Source organism: Argentina silus, assembly GCF_951799395.1.
Source record: "Argentina silus genome assembly, chromosome: X".
NCBI lineage: Eukaryota > Metazoa > Chordata > Actinopteri > Argentiniformes > Argentinidae > Argentina > Argentina silus.
Genome location: NC_139653.1, coordinates 1,289,996 through 1,309,160, shown reverse-complemented (window position 1 = coordinate 1,309,160; position 19,165 = coordinate 1,289,996). Strand labels below are relative to the sequence as shown.

At 40.3% G+C, this 19,165-nt stretch overlaps 1 protein-coding gene across 1 annotated transcript in view; it reads right to left on the bottom strand.

The window, feature by feature from the left end:
* Positions 1-19,165, bottom strand: part of LOC310823344 (disintegrin and metalloproteinase domain-containing protein 12-like) — a gene marked incomplete at both ends in the record, with an annotated part of 146,657 nt that overhangs the window by 65,316 nt on the left and 62,176 nt on the right. Inside the window, 3 exons of the mRNA XM_083696188.1 lie at positions 1,066-1,255; positions 2,677-2,753; positions 10,096-10,174. Of these exons, the coding sequence (XP_083552314.1) occupies positions 1,066-1,255; positions 2,677-2,753; positions 10,096-10,174 (346 nt within the window). The remainder of the gene's footprint in view (positions 1-1,065; positions 1,256-2,676; positions 2,754-10,095; positions 10,175-19,165) is intronic.

Genomic DNA, 19,165 nt, shown 5'->3' with positions numbered 1-19,165 from the left:
AATGGCCCAGTACAGCCGCAAGCTACCAGCCATTCAGGACCTCTTCTCTGAGAGGTGCAAAAAGAAGGCTGGGAGGATCATCAGGGACCCCAGCCACTGCCGCCATGCCCTGTTCTCTCTGCTGCCTTCTGGAAAAAGGTACTCAAGCTCTATAATACCCCCACCCTCTTTGATCAGAAGATATCTGACATTATTGCACATATTATTGCAAACTGACATTATTGCACTAGTATAGGACTTTGTCACTTTATTGCACTTTTTATTACTTATTATTAAATTGTTGTTGCTGCTGTTGTTGAATGTGGAGCAAGATCCCAAAACATTTCACTTTGTCTATTAGAACTCTATGTGATATAAGTGACAAATTAAATTTGACTTGATTTGATTTATCTATACAAGTTCCAGTGATACAATGTTATATTTTGCAGAGAGCGGCAATTTTACGAGCTGTCGGCTATATTTTATGCCCTTCACAATTCTCTGTTTTTGTTTTGCTATCAAAATATGATATATTGTATTGTCTATATCTAAAAATTAATTTATTATTAATCGATTGATTGATCGTTAAGGTTACTGACCATCGATTAAAAAAATGTCTGAACATTTGCACTCCTAGCATGGACCCCAACTGCTGCTGAGATGGGGCTATGGGGCCAAGGAGTGGAGACAGGGCCAAGATCGCATCTCGACCATGGTCCATATCCAAGCCTAGGCTTCAATACAAGCTCATCTCCAGCCCGTGCCCCAGCCCAGCTTTAGCCCCAGGAATTATGAACAGTCCATGCTACAGCTCACACCCAGCTCATGTCCACAGTTATACCCCTAGGTGCAACTCCTAACCCGGCTCAAACCATAAACCCAGCCCAAACCCTAACCATAGCTCCAGCCCAAACCCTAATCCTAAACCTAGCTCCAGTCCAAACCCTCTCTAGCTAGCATCAACCATTATGCTAAGACACTCTACAAGAATGCTAATGTTTTATTAATGTTTATTAATGTTTGTTTTATTAATGTTTTAAGTTAATCTAAAAATCTAAATGGTTGTTTGTTGTTGTTTATTCTTACCCTGGTGCTGAACGATCTGAACAGGCTTCTCGGGTGGTTGTCGGGGGTGACGAATGACATGTTGAAGCCGTGACCACACGTTCCTGGGGACAGGTTGAGGTCTTCCCCTCTGTAGATGAGGTGTGTACCGTTGTCAGGATCCAGCGCCGGTTCAAGGATGAAGGTCTTATTTTCAAGTGCAATGAAGCCTCTAGGAGAGTGACAGGAAACGTTTGAGATGACAGAAATATGTCAAATAGTGTTCTTATAAAAATGTCTTTAAACAACATTTTGAGAAGACAATATTGTGGTCTAATATATCTGGTCTAATAAATGGAATGTGTAGTTTGGCCATATCCCCAAAACCCAGTTACCTGATTTGCTTGAATATAGCCAGTCAGTGCAACAACTGAAGTATGTGTCAATGGCACCATTCTGTAATCCCAACTATCCAAAGAGACACTTTGGCCAACTAAAACTATGAAATATTTATCTTGGCACAGAAGCTGCACAACATATTGCTTGTCAGACTTTCTGAGGTATTTCTTGTCAGAGAGTGAAAAAAATACTTTAACCTTCATAAATGGTTTGAGAATTACCAGTAAAAGTCCATGTGTGTTGATTCCTTAGCTCATCATCATTTCTTGGAGTATTACTGTAGTATCACTGCTAAATGTTCCTGGTCATTAGCTTTTACTGTGTCGTTAAAAGGTTTCATGGCTTAATAAACGTTTTCTGGTCACATTATGCATCAGTATGGGCTAATTAAGCAGGAGATTACCGTACATCAACAGGCTTTGAACTGTGTGTGTGTGTGTGTGTATGTGTGTGTGTGTGTATGTGTGTGTGTGAACAGGTTTTATGTTGATGTTGAAACTCAGTGAGGCTCTTTTATTGGCTCTGGGTGGCCATTAGCAACAGAATAGATAGATGCCCAGGGGAGAGTGGAGGGAGAGGGAGGATAATTATTGGCTGCCTCAACGGATGAACAAGTCGTCTTTATGATGAGGAAGTTCTCTCTATGGTGTATGTTCATGTGCTGTCTGGTGTGGTTAAAGGGATAGTTCACTCTAAAATTGAATTTCTTGTAACAGATGGACAAATGATTCTATTATATTTTACCTACTTGTATACACACATGTACATTCTGTGAGAGGCTAAAGCACCATGGGCATATATCAAAAGAATAACTTGAATACAAACATATTCTGATCTGGCTGGCTGCGACCACTTACACTAGCAAGTACAAGGCTGTTGTGAGGTAGAAATTGGAGGACAGGCTCATTGTAATGCATGGAATGGTATCAAACACCTCAGATTTCTACCTCCACCAGCATCCACTGGTACAGTACATAATAATAATAATAATAATAATAATAATAATAATAATAATAATAATAATAATAATAAGTACTTTTCATTTGAACAATCTCAAAGTGCATAGAATAAAAAAAAAAAATCAACAGAAAAACAAACAATACACTACAGTATTAACAACAGAGAAGACTACAGGAAGGCCTCTGAAGACATACATTTTTAGTCCTGTTTTGAAGGAGGAGAATGTCTGGGCAGCCTTGAGGTCCTGCAGAAGCTCAGGCGATGTCTTACAATACATACTGATGTCTTACTTACCGGAGGCCTAAGCAGGTGCTGAGACTGACATCAGAGTTAGCATGTCCCTCAACCTCTCCATGATAGTAGCAGTTTGCCTGGAGAAGGACCACAGAGACACAAAATCACATAGATGGAGGACATACTAATAGTCCATATGCTTTGTTCACTCAGTCATTTAGCTAGTTCATGAAGGAGAGGGGAAGAGGGCGTTTAATGACATTCAGACATTGTCTCTCTCTGTCTGAAGATGAGGAGGAAGTGTCTGGTTTGGAGTAAAAATAGTCCATGTTATGGCTAACCATCCTTTCTTTCAAGTCTAAACCAAACCCTCTAAAACCAACTGTAACGTGTTGCCAAGCTAGCCATCGTAGCGTGAAAAACACTGAGTGTCAATATTGAACTGAAAGAGGAAATACTTTTGTGTAACTAGGTCATACTTTTACAGAATCAGTTCAGTCTTAACTTAGAAGGGGAATTGGACTCAACTATCTGAGAAAGAGAGAACATACCGTTTGTTGAGTCATGGTGGAGCTCATGGCACAGTGTTCCATTACATTAAATATGAAAACAGCAGCAGCGGCGGATGTCCTATTTACCTTAATACTGCTTCTTCATCTGATAGGTTAACTTTAGATGGGGTTACAGAGTGCCTACATAGAAGTCTTGGATCCATCTCAGCATGACAGCATTATTTGTGTCTTGTGCACCAATCCAATTTAGTGCTTTTTTAATTATGCCCAATATTCATAAGTACTTTGTAGGTTGTTTTTTAGGCAGTAACCTCCTAGTACATGCACATGCATATTATCAGGATAGAAGCTTCCCCATGGGCATTTTATATTGTGTCACAGTTGTCAAACTGATAATGTACAACGGTTGTGAGAGTATTGTTTTTATACATTTTTTCAACATTTGCCGTGTTGGATTGACATTATTTTAATTTTATTTTCCTATTGATTTAATTGACTTCTACATATATATTTCAACAGCTTCAGCGTTTTCTGCATTGTTGTCTAATGTTGGTGGTGTATACTTCTGTTCTATTACATGCTGAGGATTTCTTATTCCTCAAATTGTGATAAAAATGTATGAGTATACATTATTTAAACTTGTTAATGTTACTGGCCCATTACTAAAAGGTATATTTATATATGTTGTATATCTACTTTTGTTTGATATGTATTTATGTTTTATAATAAACACATATTACTGTATGGAGTCTCAATTTATTTTTTTTCATTTCAGAGTCCAGAAACATAGATAATACACCTTCATTAGGCTCACAAATGTTAAGAAGTTAAAATAATTGACATGATACAGTACATAGCCTACTAGGTATATCAATAATGGGATAATGTAATGGTACTAGATATTCCATGCACAATAGGTTGAAAAACAGAACTAGAATGAAAACATAAAAAAAAAAATATTTATTTCAAAAGAGATAGTAGTAAAAGTAGTTAAGAAGGATAAAGTTCATTACAAAAAGAAAACCTTTTCTTCTTACAACATGTCCAACTATTCTCTGTGTTACAGAATATCTTTACAACCTCAAGGAAAGTATTTCCCCGCTTCTCATTTCTCTGATGTTTCTCATTTCTCTGATGCACAATATGAAGTTTCTCATTTCTCTGATGCACAATATGAACCCCATTATTACTCTTGTGTTGTAGCAGTGGACTAGTGGCATTGAGGACAGAACAATGTACTACAAACCAAAAGGTTGTGGGTTCAAATCCTTAAACAGGGACATAAAGAACAGTGTTTATTCAGTGGTAATGCATGCATAAAGTACTAATTTAGCTTATGTTAAGTAAAGCATTCAGGTTCTATTAATGTAATGAAATGTTATTTTTTTAATTCCCTTTGGTTAGGAATCAATAGGCAACCTTGGTACAATGTTGGATCATGACTGTTAAATAATGACATGTAGAAAACCTCCACATGCAACCATGTCACAATGGTGTGTGATGACCGTCAAATGCTGATTTTCAGAAAACCTGTATTAACGTAAATAGGCAACATAATATTTTCAATATTGAGATGGTCTGATGCTGACCGTCAACTGCCAATGTTAAGAAACATTTTCAACCCAAGATAAACAATGTAGCAATGTTGGATGATGATTATCAAATGACAACCATAAACCAACAAGATACTGTATGATGGTGTTACTTCATTCTACTGTGCAATGTTTTAACATTGTCCCACAGTTATTTTCCTCTCTATGGTTGGCACAACACAGTGAATCAACATACGTTACATACGTTTATACAATGTTTGGATTTAGACATTGCTTTTTTTACTGATATACCTTGATACAACCAAAAAACAATCTTAATACAATGTAGTTTTTTCTAAAATGCCCATGGGGTTGCTCCCCCCCAACCCCCCCCCCCCATCGAAAAAAGCTTTTCTGTTGTTTTTTCAAATGTCAACATCTCAAGGTTTTGTAACTCAGGGGAGAGTGTATGAGCTTTTGCACTGCTCCTCTAGACATACATGCAGAGGACAAGCATAGAAATGAACAATATTTTAATAGCTCCCAAATATGTCTGGCTTCTCCATGGCCTTAGCTGCTAGCATGAAGAATGAGACAACAAGAGAGAGACCAAAGATGAACTCATTTTCTACTCTTTCACTCATAAGATTCACTTAGACACCATTCTTTTATATGATGATTCTGAAAGTTAATCAGAATGGCTTTATTTTCTACTTACTATCGTTTCTATAAGGCATTCATAGGGCAGATTTGAGGTTGAGGAGTTACACGCAACAATATGACAGCTTGCAGTGAAAATTCAAGGTCTATTTACCAATGTGAATTTCTCTCTCTGAGGGCCCCAATTTAATTCAGCAAACAGTGCTGAGCAGAGCAAATATCTATAATAATAATAATAATGATAATAATAATAATAATAATTCATTTATTTTCTATAACGCTTTTCTCAGTATTCAAAAGACTACATTCCATGGAAAGAACAAGAATAGATAGATAAATAAAAGTAAAACAAAAGCACAGTCAGTAAAAACAACAATAAAAATAGTTAAAGATTAAAAGCCTAAAAAGCTTAAAAAGATGGGTTTTGAGGGATTGTTTGAAGGATGTGCTGGTCAACCTGTGGTAAATTCAATTGATTGGACATGATTTGGAACGGCACACACCTGTCTATATAAGGTCCCACAGTTGACAGTGCATGTCAGAGCAAAAACCAGGCCATGAGGTCGATGGAATTGTCATAGACCTCTAAGACAGGATTGTGTCGAGGCACAGATCTGGGGAAGGGTACAAAAAAATGTCTGCAGTATTGAAGAACACAGTAGCCTCCATCATTCTTAAATGGAAGAAGTTTGGAACCACCAAGACTCTTCCTAGGGCTGGCCGCCCGGCCAAAATGAGCAAGGCCATCGTTATGGAGGTGACCAAGAACGCAATGGTCACTCTGACAGAGCTCCAGTTCCTCTGTGGAGATGGGAGAACCTTCTCTACAGCACCCTACCAATCAGGCCTTTATGGTAGAGTGGCCAGTTGGAAGCCACTCCTCAGTAAAAAGCACATGACAGCCCAATTGGAGTTTGCCAAAAGGCACCTAAAGGACTCTCAGACCATGAGAAACAAGATTCTCTGGTCTGATGAAGCCAAGATTGAATGCCAAGCGTCACGTCTGGAGGAAACCAGGCACCGCTCATTACCTGGCCAATACCATCCCTACGGTGAAGCATGGTAGTGGCAGCCTCATGCTGTGGGGATGTTTTTCAGTGGCAGGGCCTGGGAGACTAGTCAGGATCGAGGGAAAGATGAACGGAGCAAAGTACAGAGAGATCCTTGATGAAAACCTGCTCCAGAGCACTCAGGACCTCAGACTGGGACGAAGGTTCACCTTCCAACAGGACGATGACCCTAAGCACACAGCTAGGACAACGCAGAAGTGGCTTCGGGACAAGTCTCTGAATGTCCTTGAGTAGCCCAGCCAGAGCCTGGACTTGAACCCAATCGAACATCTCTGGAGAGAACTGAAAATAGCTGTGCACCAACGCTCCCCATCCAACCTGACAGAGCTTGAGAGAATCTGTAGAGAAGAATGGGAGAAACTCCCCAAATACAGGTGTGCCAAGCTTGTAGCATCATACCCAAGAAGACTTGAGGTTGTAATCGCTACCAAAGTTGCTTCAACAAAGTCCTGAGTAAAGGGTCTGAATACTTATGTAAATGTAATATTTCAGTTTTTTATGTTTAATAAATTAGCAAACATTTCTAAAAACCTGTTTTGGCTTTGTCATTATGGGGTATGCTCCTTCACCAGCATGTTCGCTGGCTTGGTAATCTTCTCCATTGTCGGCTTCATGGCCAACGTGACCAAGAGGCCCATCGCGGATGTGGCGGTGTCAGGTAAATCGCAGACGATCACGATCTTAAGCACTCACTCACGTGAAGATCTTAAGCACTCACGTAAAAACACTACAAACACAAAAACACAATACTTATGTAGTCTTTCGGTTATCATTGTTGACAATAAAACTGTTCATTCCAACCAACATGTGACTAACTAACAACCATCAAAAAACAATGTCAATCCAACATTGCAATAGCTACAAAGCTCCAACGTTTGCATTTTGACGTTTAAAAAACAATACTCTCACAACTGTTGTACAAAGTCAGTTTGGTTCGTTTCGGACTGTTGCACAACTGTGACACAATATAAAATGCAAATGGGGTTGGTACAATATATTACCACATAATGTTTCTCAACACTTTGAACATAAAGCCTGATCTAAAGAAAGCCTAGATCTAGAAGCTATCATGTTTCTTACCGGCATTCAATCTGTTGACATAATTACAGTATGTGAGGGTATCAAGTTCTTTGTCTGACCCAGACCTGCAGCCTGGCTAAAGTATCAGTGTCGATAGAAAGATAGAAAAGCTTAACAGGCTCATTGGCCTTGCCAGTCATTGTAATGTCCACATGTTCCTGCTTTTAAAGAATTAAAGGCACTGTGCTTTGTGCAACACAGTAGACCAGTGGTTCTCAAATGGGGGTACGTGTACCCCTAGGGGTACTCAGAAACATTTGGTACTTTTTAAGGTATTGGTTATAGACAATTCTAAAATAATCCCACGTTAATAAAATCAGTTAAATCTGGGTACAAACATACAAGTTTGATAGCCTAAATCTTTATTTAAAAAAGCAATGAGCATATCACGTTCAGGACAATGACGTATGTCAACATTGATTGACGTATGTCAATCAAAAAAATACTTTCGCGCCAGCTAGCTAACTGTATACATTTTTTTTCACTCGGAGATCATGCACAAGTGTCTGCACTGATGCGGCCGCATCAATGACAGGTCGCGTCAAAGGGCTGGTTGCGAGAGTGAGAGAGAAGAACCCTGATGTGCTGTGGAATCACTGCATCATACACAGGGAAGCATTGGCATCAAAGAGAATGAGTCCTGAGTTACACGAAGTTTTGAACGACGCTGTCAAGATCATTAACTTCATCAAGTCAAGGCCACTTAATGCGCGACTGTTTCGCAGCCTCTGTGAACATATGGGCAAAAATACTTAACAGGCTGTTTGAGTTACGCTCGGAAGTGCGCACCTTTCTGAGAGACCATGGATGTCCCCATGTCACCTTGTTTGAGGACATGCACTGGCTTGCAAAGCTATCCTATTTTGCAGATATATTCAGCAAACTCAACGAACTGAATGTGTCTCTGCAGGGAAAGGACACTATCGTTCTGAACCTGTATGACAAGGTGGGGGGTTTTCTCAAGAAAGCAGAGCTGTGGAAGAAGGCATGTGCAGAAGGGGATTTCACCTGCTTTCCTCAGGTGGACGCTTTCCTTTCCAATGAGGATGTGGATAGAGCTCCAGTGAAGGCAATAATAGAGGGACATTTGGCCAACTTGACTAGTGGTTTTAATTCTTACTTCCCTGATATTCAAGAGAAATCTGCACAGCTGGACTGGGTGAGAAACCCATTTCTCTTGGCTGAAAGCAAGTCTTCAGGTCTTCAGGAAAATCTCATTGATGTGTCATCTGACCGTGGCCTACAGATGAAGTTTGAGAGCTCCACTCTCACACAGTCTTTACCCTGAGCTGGGAAAGAAAGCTTTGGAGCAGCTACTACCATTTGGATCGATTTATTTGTGTGAAACCTCCTTTTCGGCAATGACCCAAATTAAAACAAAGCAAAGAAACAAGCTATGCCTGGAAAAGAGCCTGATCACTGCAGTTGCCTCCCTGCCACCCAGAATGACTAAACTCATCAATGAAGCACAGGCCCATGTTTCCCACTAAATTGTGAGTATATGCACCCTTTTAATGTTCATGTTAACACTGCCAAATAGAATGCACATACATTATTTATGTTCATTTTCTTTTTTTTTCTCCCAAAAATGTGTCACACCCCCCAGCCCCTCTAGGGGCGCCAGTGCACCTTGTCCTTGTCCATCTTGTCTGTTGGGTTGGTGTTCTATGTGGGCGTGACCAGGCTCCGGTTCCACTGTCTCTCTCTCTCTCCACCTGCTCAATACACACCTTTTGGCCATCACCTCATCACCATGCAGTTATCTACCCTGGCTTTCCAACTACTCATCGCTAGATTGTACTAGTTCCTATGGTAGTTTCTAGCCTTACTACGTTGAGGCTTGTTACTACGTTTCGTCGTATTAGCTACTGGTGTTTTGTACCTGTTCTAACTCTGATCTCCCTGTTCCTCGTATCAGATTCCACCTACCCGTCGGCCTGACTACCTACCCACCAGCCTGCCTGTCCGCCCACCGGCCTACCCTTCCACGTTGCCGGTGCTACCTGCCTTCCAGCTGCCTGTCCACTGCCAGACTACCACCTACCCTTATCCCCTCATTAAATACCCAAACCTGCTATGCTTGTCCGACTCTGTATTCGTGCCTGGTTCCCCCGTTCAGTGCCTAACAAAATGTTTTGTGCCGGTGAAGGGGGTACTCAGCTGAAAAAATATTTTAAACGGGGTACACTAGCAGAAAAAGTTTGAGAACCACTGCAGTAGACCTTCTGGAACCAACCTCCACTTAAAGTAAAGAGACCTTTCTATCTATAGCCAGGTTTTTTTAAAGAGTGACTTAATACAGTACTGAAAGTACTAGGATGCAGAGCTCAATGTGAGGCATAGAACCCTGTAACAATGTCATATAATCCTGGACTAACCCTGGTGAATGGAGCATGGTGTATCAACAAGTGGATATAGTATTCAAAACATCACTTAATGGCTTAAATGTAAATAACTGGACAAATCGATGCCACTGAAGACTTAGTAAAAAAAGAAAATGGCTGATGGGACCCAAAACATCAGTGCACAGTAGCCATTCTTAAAGGGTCATTCTTTACAAGTTCGGAGTTGTTAAGTGCTTCAACTGTATGTTCACTTAACTGTAAATATCACAGGCCAGCCTACCGTAAAGTTGTGAGCACCGGTGACTGTACTTCCATCCTCAAGGTAATGTGTCTCAGTGTAATGGCTCGCAAACAGACCCCTGTAAACAGAATGGAACAGAAAAAGCAAGGAAATAGGGACATCAGAACCAGAGTAGTTGCATTAACACCCCTCTACACAGCTGCATAACCAAATCGGCACCACAGCTGATGATCTTCGGAACAGGGTTAGGAGTGTGTGTGCGTGTGTGTGTGTGTGTGTGTGTGTCACTGACTCGGATGGGTGGATAAAGACGATTTGGGAAATTGACCTGTCAAATGGTGAAAAAAAATGTGACACAGTTTCCAGTCACAGCAGGAACCATTTTGCCCCCATGATGCCTTGCTATCCTATGCTATTTGTGCGGACCAATATCTAGGATTAGAAGAAGAAGGATTAGACAGCTGTCAGACATTACAACTTTCTTACTGTCTTGTGTGTATATGTGTGTGTACATAACCATCGCCCTATCCCTTCTTATCTCACTCTACCCCAATTACAACCTTAATGTCCCTTATCTTAACAACCACCAAGCCAAAGCACATAAGCCAGAGGGGGATAAACACACTGTGGAACTATGCTGTCCCATTTAAAAAATGTATTCGCCTTCGCTGGGGACCTCAACCAGTGCAGACTAGAGAGGACGTGTGATAGACAGACTAATACAGTAATACATGTTGCATGTACTGGATAAGAGGATACCACCGTTTAGAGTCCAGACAGGATTTATGGCATTATGCTAATGCTAATTCCTTGCAAATGTTAATATGAGTTTTCAGGGTCAGGTTTAGAAGCTGGTGTTTGGCAGAGGTGCACCATGTTAAGTTGCCATGATGATGACACACTTCCTATTATCAGCAGCCACTGGTCTGACATGATGAAACCCCGCTGTAATCATCTCCATGGCAGCTATGCAAGGGCGGGTAGATGGAGCATCATGGTGCATATTAGGCCATGGATTTAATGGTGTGAGTGTGCAGCCTACTTTAACAGTGTTCTATAGTTGGCCGTTATTTACATTTCTTTGAGCTTCAGGGTCAAAAGTCAAAAGTCAAGGCGAATATGTGATTTTTCCAGGTAGGCCATAGGTGCTTTCTCCGTCCTTGCGTGTATGTGATACAGACGTTATTTCCATTGAGACATTATGCTTCAGATGCGCTTGTTAGACGTCAGGTACACATTCCCTAACAATCCCAAAGTATCTCCTGATGAAAGAAAGTGAGAGAGAGCGTAAAATATCTTTTTTTTTGGGACAATGAAACGGCTAAATTTGATTCCACCCCCTTGCTCAATAATGACTGCCCACCGGCGTCCCTGTTTTTGTCATGAGGGAGAAGCAGCCAACCAAATGTCATTTAGATGGCGGGTGACTTCAAAGTCACTTCACATAGCCTTTGATCTCGTCTCGTTGGAATTGGTGTGACACCACAATCCGCAGCACTAACCCAGCATGAATTCCGAAAAGAGTGGCTGTGAGAGTTTTCTTTTTTTTATGAACAGTGAGTTGGCATGGGGTGTACTATAACTGTATGAATGAGCTTTCCATAGTGATAGGGGAGTGTAGCAGGAGGGCTGAGTGGTGAGAGGGCTGAGAAATGGAGTGAAATTGACTTCACAAATATAAATACAGTAATACAATATTTATGGTTGATGTACAGGTCGTCATTGTAAATAAGACATTGTTCTTAATTGACTTACCTGTATAAATAAAGGTGAATTAAAAAAAGACATAAATAAATTAAATAAATACAGTGCAATATGGATGGTTTTAGATTAAAATTCTGTATGTAAGAAGATCTTGGGGGGGGGGGGGGGGGGTTGGGGCGTATCATTTCAGCCAGTCTTGTGGCCTGTGGGTAAAAGCTGTTCCAAAACCTATTGGTCTGGATGCTCCAATACCATCTGCCAGATGGAAGCAGAGAGAACAGGGCGTGACTGGGATGGCTGCTCTCCTTGATCTTCCCGGCCTTCCTCTTACATCCTTCGGGGTATATATCCTGTACGGGTGGGATCTCACAGCCCATGATGAACTGGGCCATTTTCACCACACTCTGCAGGGCCCTACAGTCGTGGGCAGTGCAGCTGTCATACCTGCCAGTGATATAGCTGGATACTGTCCATGGTGCACCTGTAGAATTCATGAGAATCTGGTGGGACATGCCGAATTTCCTCAGAAAAGCAGGCGTTGACGTGCCGTCTTGATCACTGTATGGGTGTGATGTGGCCATGTTAGGTCCTTAGTGATGTGGACACAGAGGAACTTGAAGCTGTTGACTCTCTCCACTGCAGTCCCAACGTTGTGAATGGAGACTGTGTGCCCTCCCCCTGATTCTTCTTGAAGTCCACGATCAGCTCCTTGGTTTTGCTGAAATTAAGGGAGAGATTATTAACCTGGCACCAGTCCGCCAGGATTTTATCTCATCCCTATAGGATGACTCAGTGTTGTTGGTGATCAGGCCAACCACAATGGTGTCATCAGAAAACTCCCCCAAGTTTCTCTATTTTCCCAATCTGAACCTTATTATTACTCTTATGTTGCAGCAGTGGACTAGTGGCATTGTGGACAGAACAATGTACTACAAACCAAAAAGTTGTGGGATCAAATCCCTAAACAGGGGCATAAAAAACAGTGTTTATTCAATCGTAGTGCATGGAGAAAGAACTCATAGCTTATGTCAATGTTAAGTAAAGCAAGTTCTATTAATGAAATGTTATTTTTTACTTCCCTTTGGTTGGGAATCTATGAGATACCTTGTTACAATGTTGGATCATGACTGTCAAATAATGACAATAATGACATTACATAATGTAAACCTTCCTTTACAGTCCACATGCAACCTTGTCACAATGTTGTGTGATGACCATCAGATTTTTAGAAAACCTGTATTTTCAACCTATGATAAACAATGTAACAATGTTGGATGATGACCATCAAATGACAACCATAAACCAACATGGTATGATGATGTTAACCCATTCTACTGTGCAACGTTTGGTTTTAACGTTGTCCAACAGTTATTGTCCATCGTCTCTCTATGTTTGGCATAAGACTATGAATCAACATCCATGTATATATGTTTATACAATGTTTGAATTTAGACATTGCTGCACCATACCATTTTCCATCATGACTGTTTTACAAGGAAACAACCAAAAACAATGTTAATACATTGTTGTTTTTTCTAGGATGCTCATGGGGTGAGTGAGAGAGAAAGAGAAAAAAGAAAATAAACAGAATGAAAGAGAGCTGGTTGACAGCCCTAATTCTATTTCCACACACGGCTGCATCCCAAATTGATTTACATACAGCACTGTGTCCCTCTGGCTCAGGCCTGACTCTCATTGGAGTGATGTAATGCAAACAGCCAGTTAGAGAGGAGGGAAAGAGGTGGAGCGCGAGAGAGGAGAAAAGTTCTCTGAACTGAAGAAAGGAAATACTGGACTCCTCCACTTCTGCCGCATGGTCAAAGTCCTGTCATCCGCACTGAGTACTTATCTTACTAAAGAGACGAGAAATTACATAAATAGACCCATAGATCACTACATATATTACACATATCAGTGCATATGACTCGCAGATTGAGTTGTTTTCAACTGAAGGAAAATAAAACAATTGTTTTTGTCTCATCCCACTATAGAAGTGTTAGTGATATGATAACATCTTCTAGATTGAATCTTACTGTACAACATCATGAACATTTCAGTACCCATAGAGGTCAGACAGTGTAATTAATAGTGGGCTACTACATCACAGCAGATTGCAGATTGCATCCAGATTGTCCATATTGAAATATCAACTTCAAATACGATTTGCATGACAGAGGTACGTGTCTGATCCACCACCAGTTTACCAACCAGGCTCAAAGCTCTGCATCCTGACACACAGATCCTCATGTACTGCCTCAACCAACCTGTTGCTGGCCTATGCTCACCTGTAAACTATTAAAAGTCCCTGTTTAAAAAAACACCAACTGCACTGTAAAATGTCACATTAGCCCTATTTCCCTTAAAAGGTGCAAGCAGCACAAAATCTAATTTTTTCTCACAGACACACTCCTGCACAAGTTTGCATACTGTTCTTAGCAGGTAGTGCAAGTGGGAAGCTAGGATTCACTGTTCAAAAGTCTTATGGCCTGAAGGTAGGTCTGGTAGAATAGTAAACCACAAACAAACTCATTAATTACTAGAGAATTAATTAACTAATTGACTTCATTTATTCACAGTAAGGACACTGGAGATGTGGCTGTAATGAGACATGATGTGCTTCCAAGACAATTTTTTTTTACATTTTTTATAAAAGGTCTGTCTGACCTGGTGAACTCCCCATCTTGGACCCTTGAAGCTTCTCCAAAAAAACCTGTTGACCACCTCTGATGCTTTGGTTAAACAAACCCCCATGATAGTCATCAAATCCATGGACACTTCCCTAACAGCATCTGAGTACTACCATGTTCAAAAGTTATCTTTGTCCAGCTTGTCTCTCTCCTCCCGGAGACTCTCACACTCCTTCATTAACCTATTCCTGTCACCAAATTCCCTCCCTAAATCCTCAACAACAAAGTCCACATTACTTACACATTCAAACTCAACATCATCAGGACTATCCTCCTGTACCTCCTCCTCTTTGGCGTCTGGGCTATCTACTGCTAGATACATATACTTTAATTATTGCTATTGACTTCATTGTGTATTGTTGTTATGTTTACTTCTGTGTTATGGCTGCACTGTTGGGGGGAAGCTTGCAAAGTAAGCATTTCATTGTACAGTTTACAGCCTGTATACTGTGTGCTTATGACCAGTTTTCTCTACAAATAAATCCCTTAGTTCTATCTCTGGCCAAGTCAATCTTCACATTTAAATCCAATTGAACATGCATTTAATTTCCTGATGGTAACATTTTAGGCAAAAAGACCTCAAAACAAACACCAACTGAAGATGGCTGCAGTACCGTCCTGGCAGAGCATCATCAGAGAATATACCCAGCATCTGGTGGGGTCAATGCTAAACATGAGTTGTTGATTTGGAAATTATATGAATCTTTCCCATTACTTTTGGTGGCCTGAAATAAGGGGACTACGTATTGTCTGAACTACGTAAAGTGTTGTCTGAATGGTAAAACCAACATGTACAAAAATACCCTAAGGTGACAATCACTACTTTAACCTCATAGTAACTAACCAAACCAAACTGTTGGAGTATAGAGCCAAAAGAAGAAAAAATGCTTCACTGTCCCATTACTTTGACCTGCCAACATAGATGTAGAGTAGCCTGTTTTACTACAGGTAGAATGTGTGGGGATGACACTTTATCCTCACTTTTAAAGAACTTGAATATTCCCCAGTTTTATTGTTAAAGGTGAAATCTATAATTGGTATATCAATGTTTGGACTCTGATGAATGATATATAGCCATTGATTCTTGAAGAATATAACTTGAGCTTAGTTCAACTGTCTTACTCCATCATAACCCAACATGTAAGCTTGTTTTATGCCATTGTTTGTAAACAATGTAATTGTAAACAAACACTGTAAATCTTCAAAACATGGTTAAATCTATCATTTTAATCTCATGGATGGTCAATCCTTGCCTCCATAGCTCCGTCTATGAAATTGAGAGTGGTAACATTTCTCCAGCCCCATCCCTCAGCTGTTTACCAAAAAAGTGGTTGGGAACCTGCTTTGTTGTTGAATTACATTACCTTTACATGTGTATTTGTGATGTTTATTTTCAAAAGGGCCCTGTTTTCAACCATCTTTAACCATCATGCCATAGTTACCTGTACCTATTCATTGTTCATTGTTCATTGTGTGTGTGTGTGTGTGTGTGTGTGTGTGTGTGTGTGTGTGTGTATTGGCTAAATAGGCAATTGACCTGACTTAGTGCTTAATAGGTAGTGAGAGAAAGGCAGTAGGGGGTTGTTTGTAACCAGGATAGAGCAGAGAGCATGTCCATTATTTTATTCTTGGTCTTCATGATTTTATTCCTTGTTTTACCATCTTAACTCTTTGCCTGTGAGTCTACACATGTTAAAGTTGAATTTAGGTGTCAAGCTTAACATATGAAAAAGTGGATACATTTTCAAATGTCCCCATTCAGAGTAAATGGCCAAAGAAATGAATAGGATTTCAGGCAAATTCGAGTATAGCTCAAAAAGTATAAATGGTAGGAATGTTTTGAAGCAATTGAAGAAACACAAGTCTGGGCATTTAAAAGTTGATTTGAAGTTATTAGGTTGAATGGTTTAGGCTGTGCACACAGCAGTACAGGCATGAATCGGATTTCATGCACATTTTAGTAAAGCTCAACAAGTGTAAATAATATCAAACATCTGAATGGAAGTTCATTAAGTGGAGAGAGAGAGAGATAGATAGATAGATAGATAGATAGATAGATAGATAAGATAGGATGAGCCTTGAATACAGTAGGCAGGGGTTTAATACGAGCACACTGACATCACAGCGGTGGTTTACCTCAATGCCGCTGCTGCAGCAGACACAAGGTGTGAAGTGCTGCCGAAAGCTACTTAGTGACAAGAGCTGTGAAGGATGTTTGAAAAGAGAATGGTTTTCCTTATCAGCTTGTCTTGGCAAAATCAAGCTTATTATGGCAGCTCATGAATTGCAGAGATGAAGAGTGGAAATGGTTTAAATATTTCAGGTTATTTTAATGAAGACCTAGCAAAGGGACCATCTTCCAACAGTAGGCCGAAGATTAATGCCAAGCTGCCGCTGTGACAATGTCGTGAGGGCTTGTGATCAGGGCTGGCTCTAGCCGTTTTGGTGCCCTAGGCGAGATTATGATTTGGTGCCCCCCACCCCCCCCACAACCACATTACACCACCAGTACTGCCTCATCACCACCCACTCATTCTACAGTAAAAATATAAACAAACATCAGACACCAATGGTTTCAAGACAAAAATATTTATTTTTATAAATTAAAATTACTTCAAAAACAAATGAATCACGTATCAAAGAATGAATAAATTGTTAAATATTACCAACTACCTTTAGTAACATCCAAGACACTGGTACTTGGTCACATCCTTTGTGTCATTCTACTGCATATAAAGTAGTACTGTACAAATAAACTTTATTTAATTTGACTAAAACCTACATTTAATTAGTAACAAGGCGTAACTGTAACATTCAAAAATAATGCTAATAATAATTATATTAAAAATAATTACAACATAGCAGTGTATTATCAATTACTGAGACCACAAATAATTGGTTGAATTTATATGCTTCAGAGTAGATGGGAGATCAGATGTCCCTTCTCCAGCAGGGCGTAGGACAAACAACTGAAACCTATGATTTTATGGATGTAGTGTTAGCCATTATCACTGATATTGGTCAGCGAAATTTCAAAACAATGCCTTACGCTCTAGGAAGGAGCAGTTATCCAGATAGCTACCTACTGGCTTGCCTTTCAGATTCATATCCTTCAATCTGAGTCTAGCAGCTATCGTAGCATCATTATCTAGCATTAGCTTTATTGCTACTTAGCTAGCTAGCTACTATAAATGAAACGTCTACACACAAAACGGCATTTTAGTGTTAACATAAGACGACATAACTCTATATTGGACTTTATTTTCCTCCTCTTCTTTTCTCCGTTTTCTTCCTTGTGCACCTGAAGGTCCTGAAGGACCTTTTCATTATTAAATCAAAAGTGAAAATAGATATCTGTCCATCAGTCAGTCAGTCTAGCAATCTCTGGCACTTCTTAAGTCCCAGACTTGTCTGTGATGATGCGCATCAAACGGTAACCCATCCGTCACAGGGACGTGTGACGTGACGTGACGTGCATGGCAGGTTGAATGAGCGGAGTAAGACGCTGTCCATGATTATTAGATAAGTTTAAAAGCAAATACAAACTATAACATACTGGCGGAGTTAGAGGAATTGGAAAAGTTTATTGATCAACACTTCGACATGGCTACAAAGAAAAAAGAGCCAGAAAACAAGAGAACCAGATCGGAACTCTCAAGCGCAAGTGAACCAGACATGACTGAGTTAACCTCGGCTGACCGTGCCCTGCTCAATGCAATGCACGCACAACTTGAACAACTAAAAAAGCTGGATCTACTACACGATATGAGTAAGGACATAAACGATCTAAAAACGTCTGTAGACTTCACAAATAAACTAATCGAAGAATTAAAAGAAGAAAATGCCACATTGAAATTGACGGTGAATGCCCTACAGACCGACGTGGAGAGGCTATCAATAGAAAACAAAAGCATGAAGACAGACATGCTTGATTTACAGTGTCGGAGTATGAGAAATAATGTCGTTATTATGGGATTAAAGGAAGAAGAAGGAGAGGATTACACTGCAACTGAAAACATCGTCAAGGCTTTCATGAAGAAGGATTTAAAAATGCCGGAGGAACAACTATCGAAGCTCTCAATTGAAAGAGCGCACCGACTAGGCCGCATAAAGAAACGCGAAAGTCCTAGGCCAGTGGTGGTGAGATTCCTAAACAATAAAAGTAAGATGGATGTGATGGATCGAGGCAACAAACTGAAAGGTAGTGATGGCAGTTTGACACTGAAGCTTCGATACGTGCTTCAAACACTGAACAACAATTCCATCGAAGCACTGCTTCAAAGCTTGCTTTGGTGCGAAAAAAATCATGTGACATATGACGTCCGAAGCAGCAACTATTTCGTTGCCTGAATGAATCACCTGACTGGTTCGCGGTCCAATCAGGTGATTCACTGGCACTGCCTCGTCTCGATTCTGACAGGTGAAAGGTTGCGACAGTTTTGAATTTGAGTGCCTCAACACTTTATAACCGCTCTAAACAATGCACAATTTGTGGATTGTCGTAGTAGGTGCGTTGTTGCTGTTGAGTTGTTGGTATTGCGTTTGTATTCTCTGAGTGTTCTTCTTGTAATCTTTGAGTGTTCCCCATCCCACATAATCACCCCCTGCCATAGTTACACAAACACACCCAAGCTATGCCATATTTTCCCCAGCACTCTCTCCTCAATAACACAATACACACATTCATCAATCTTTATTTGTAAATAGAACATGATATT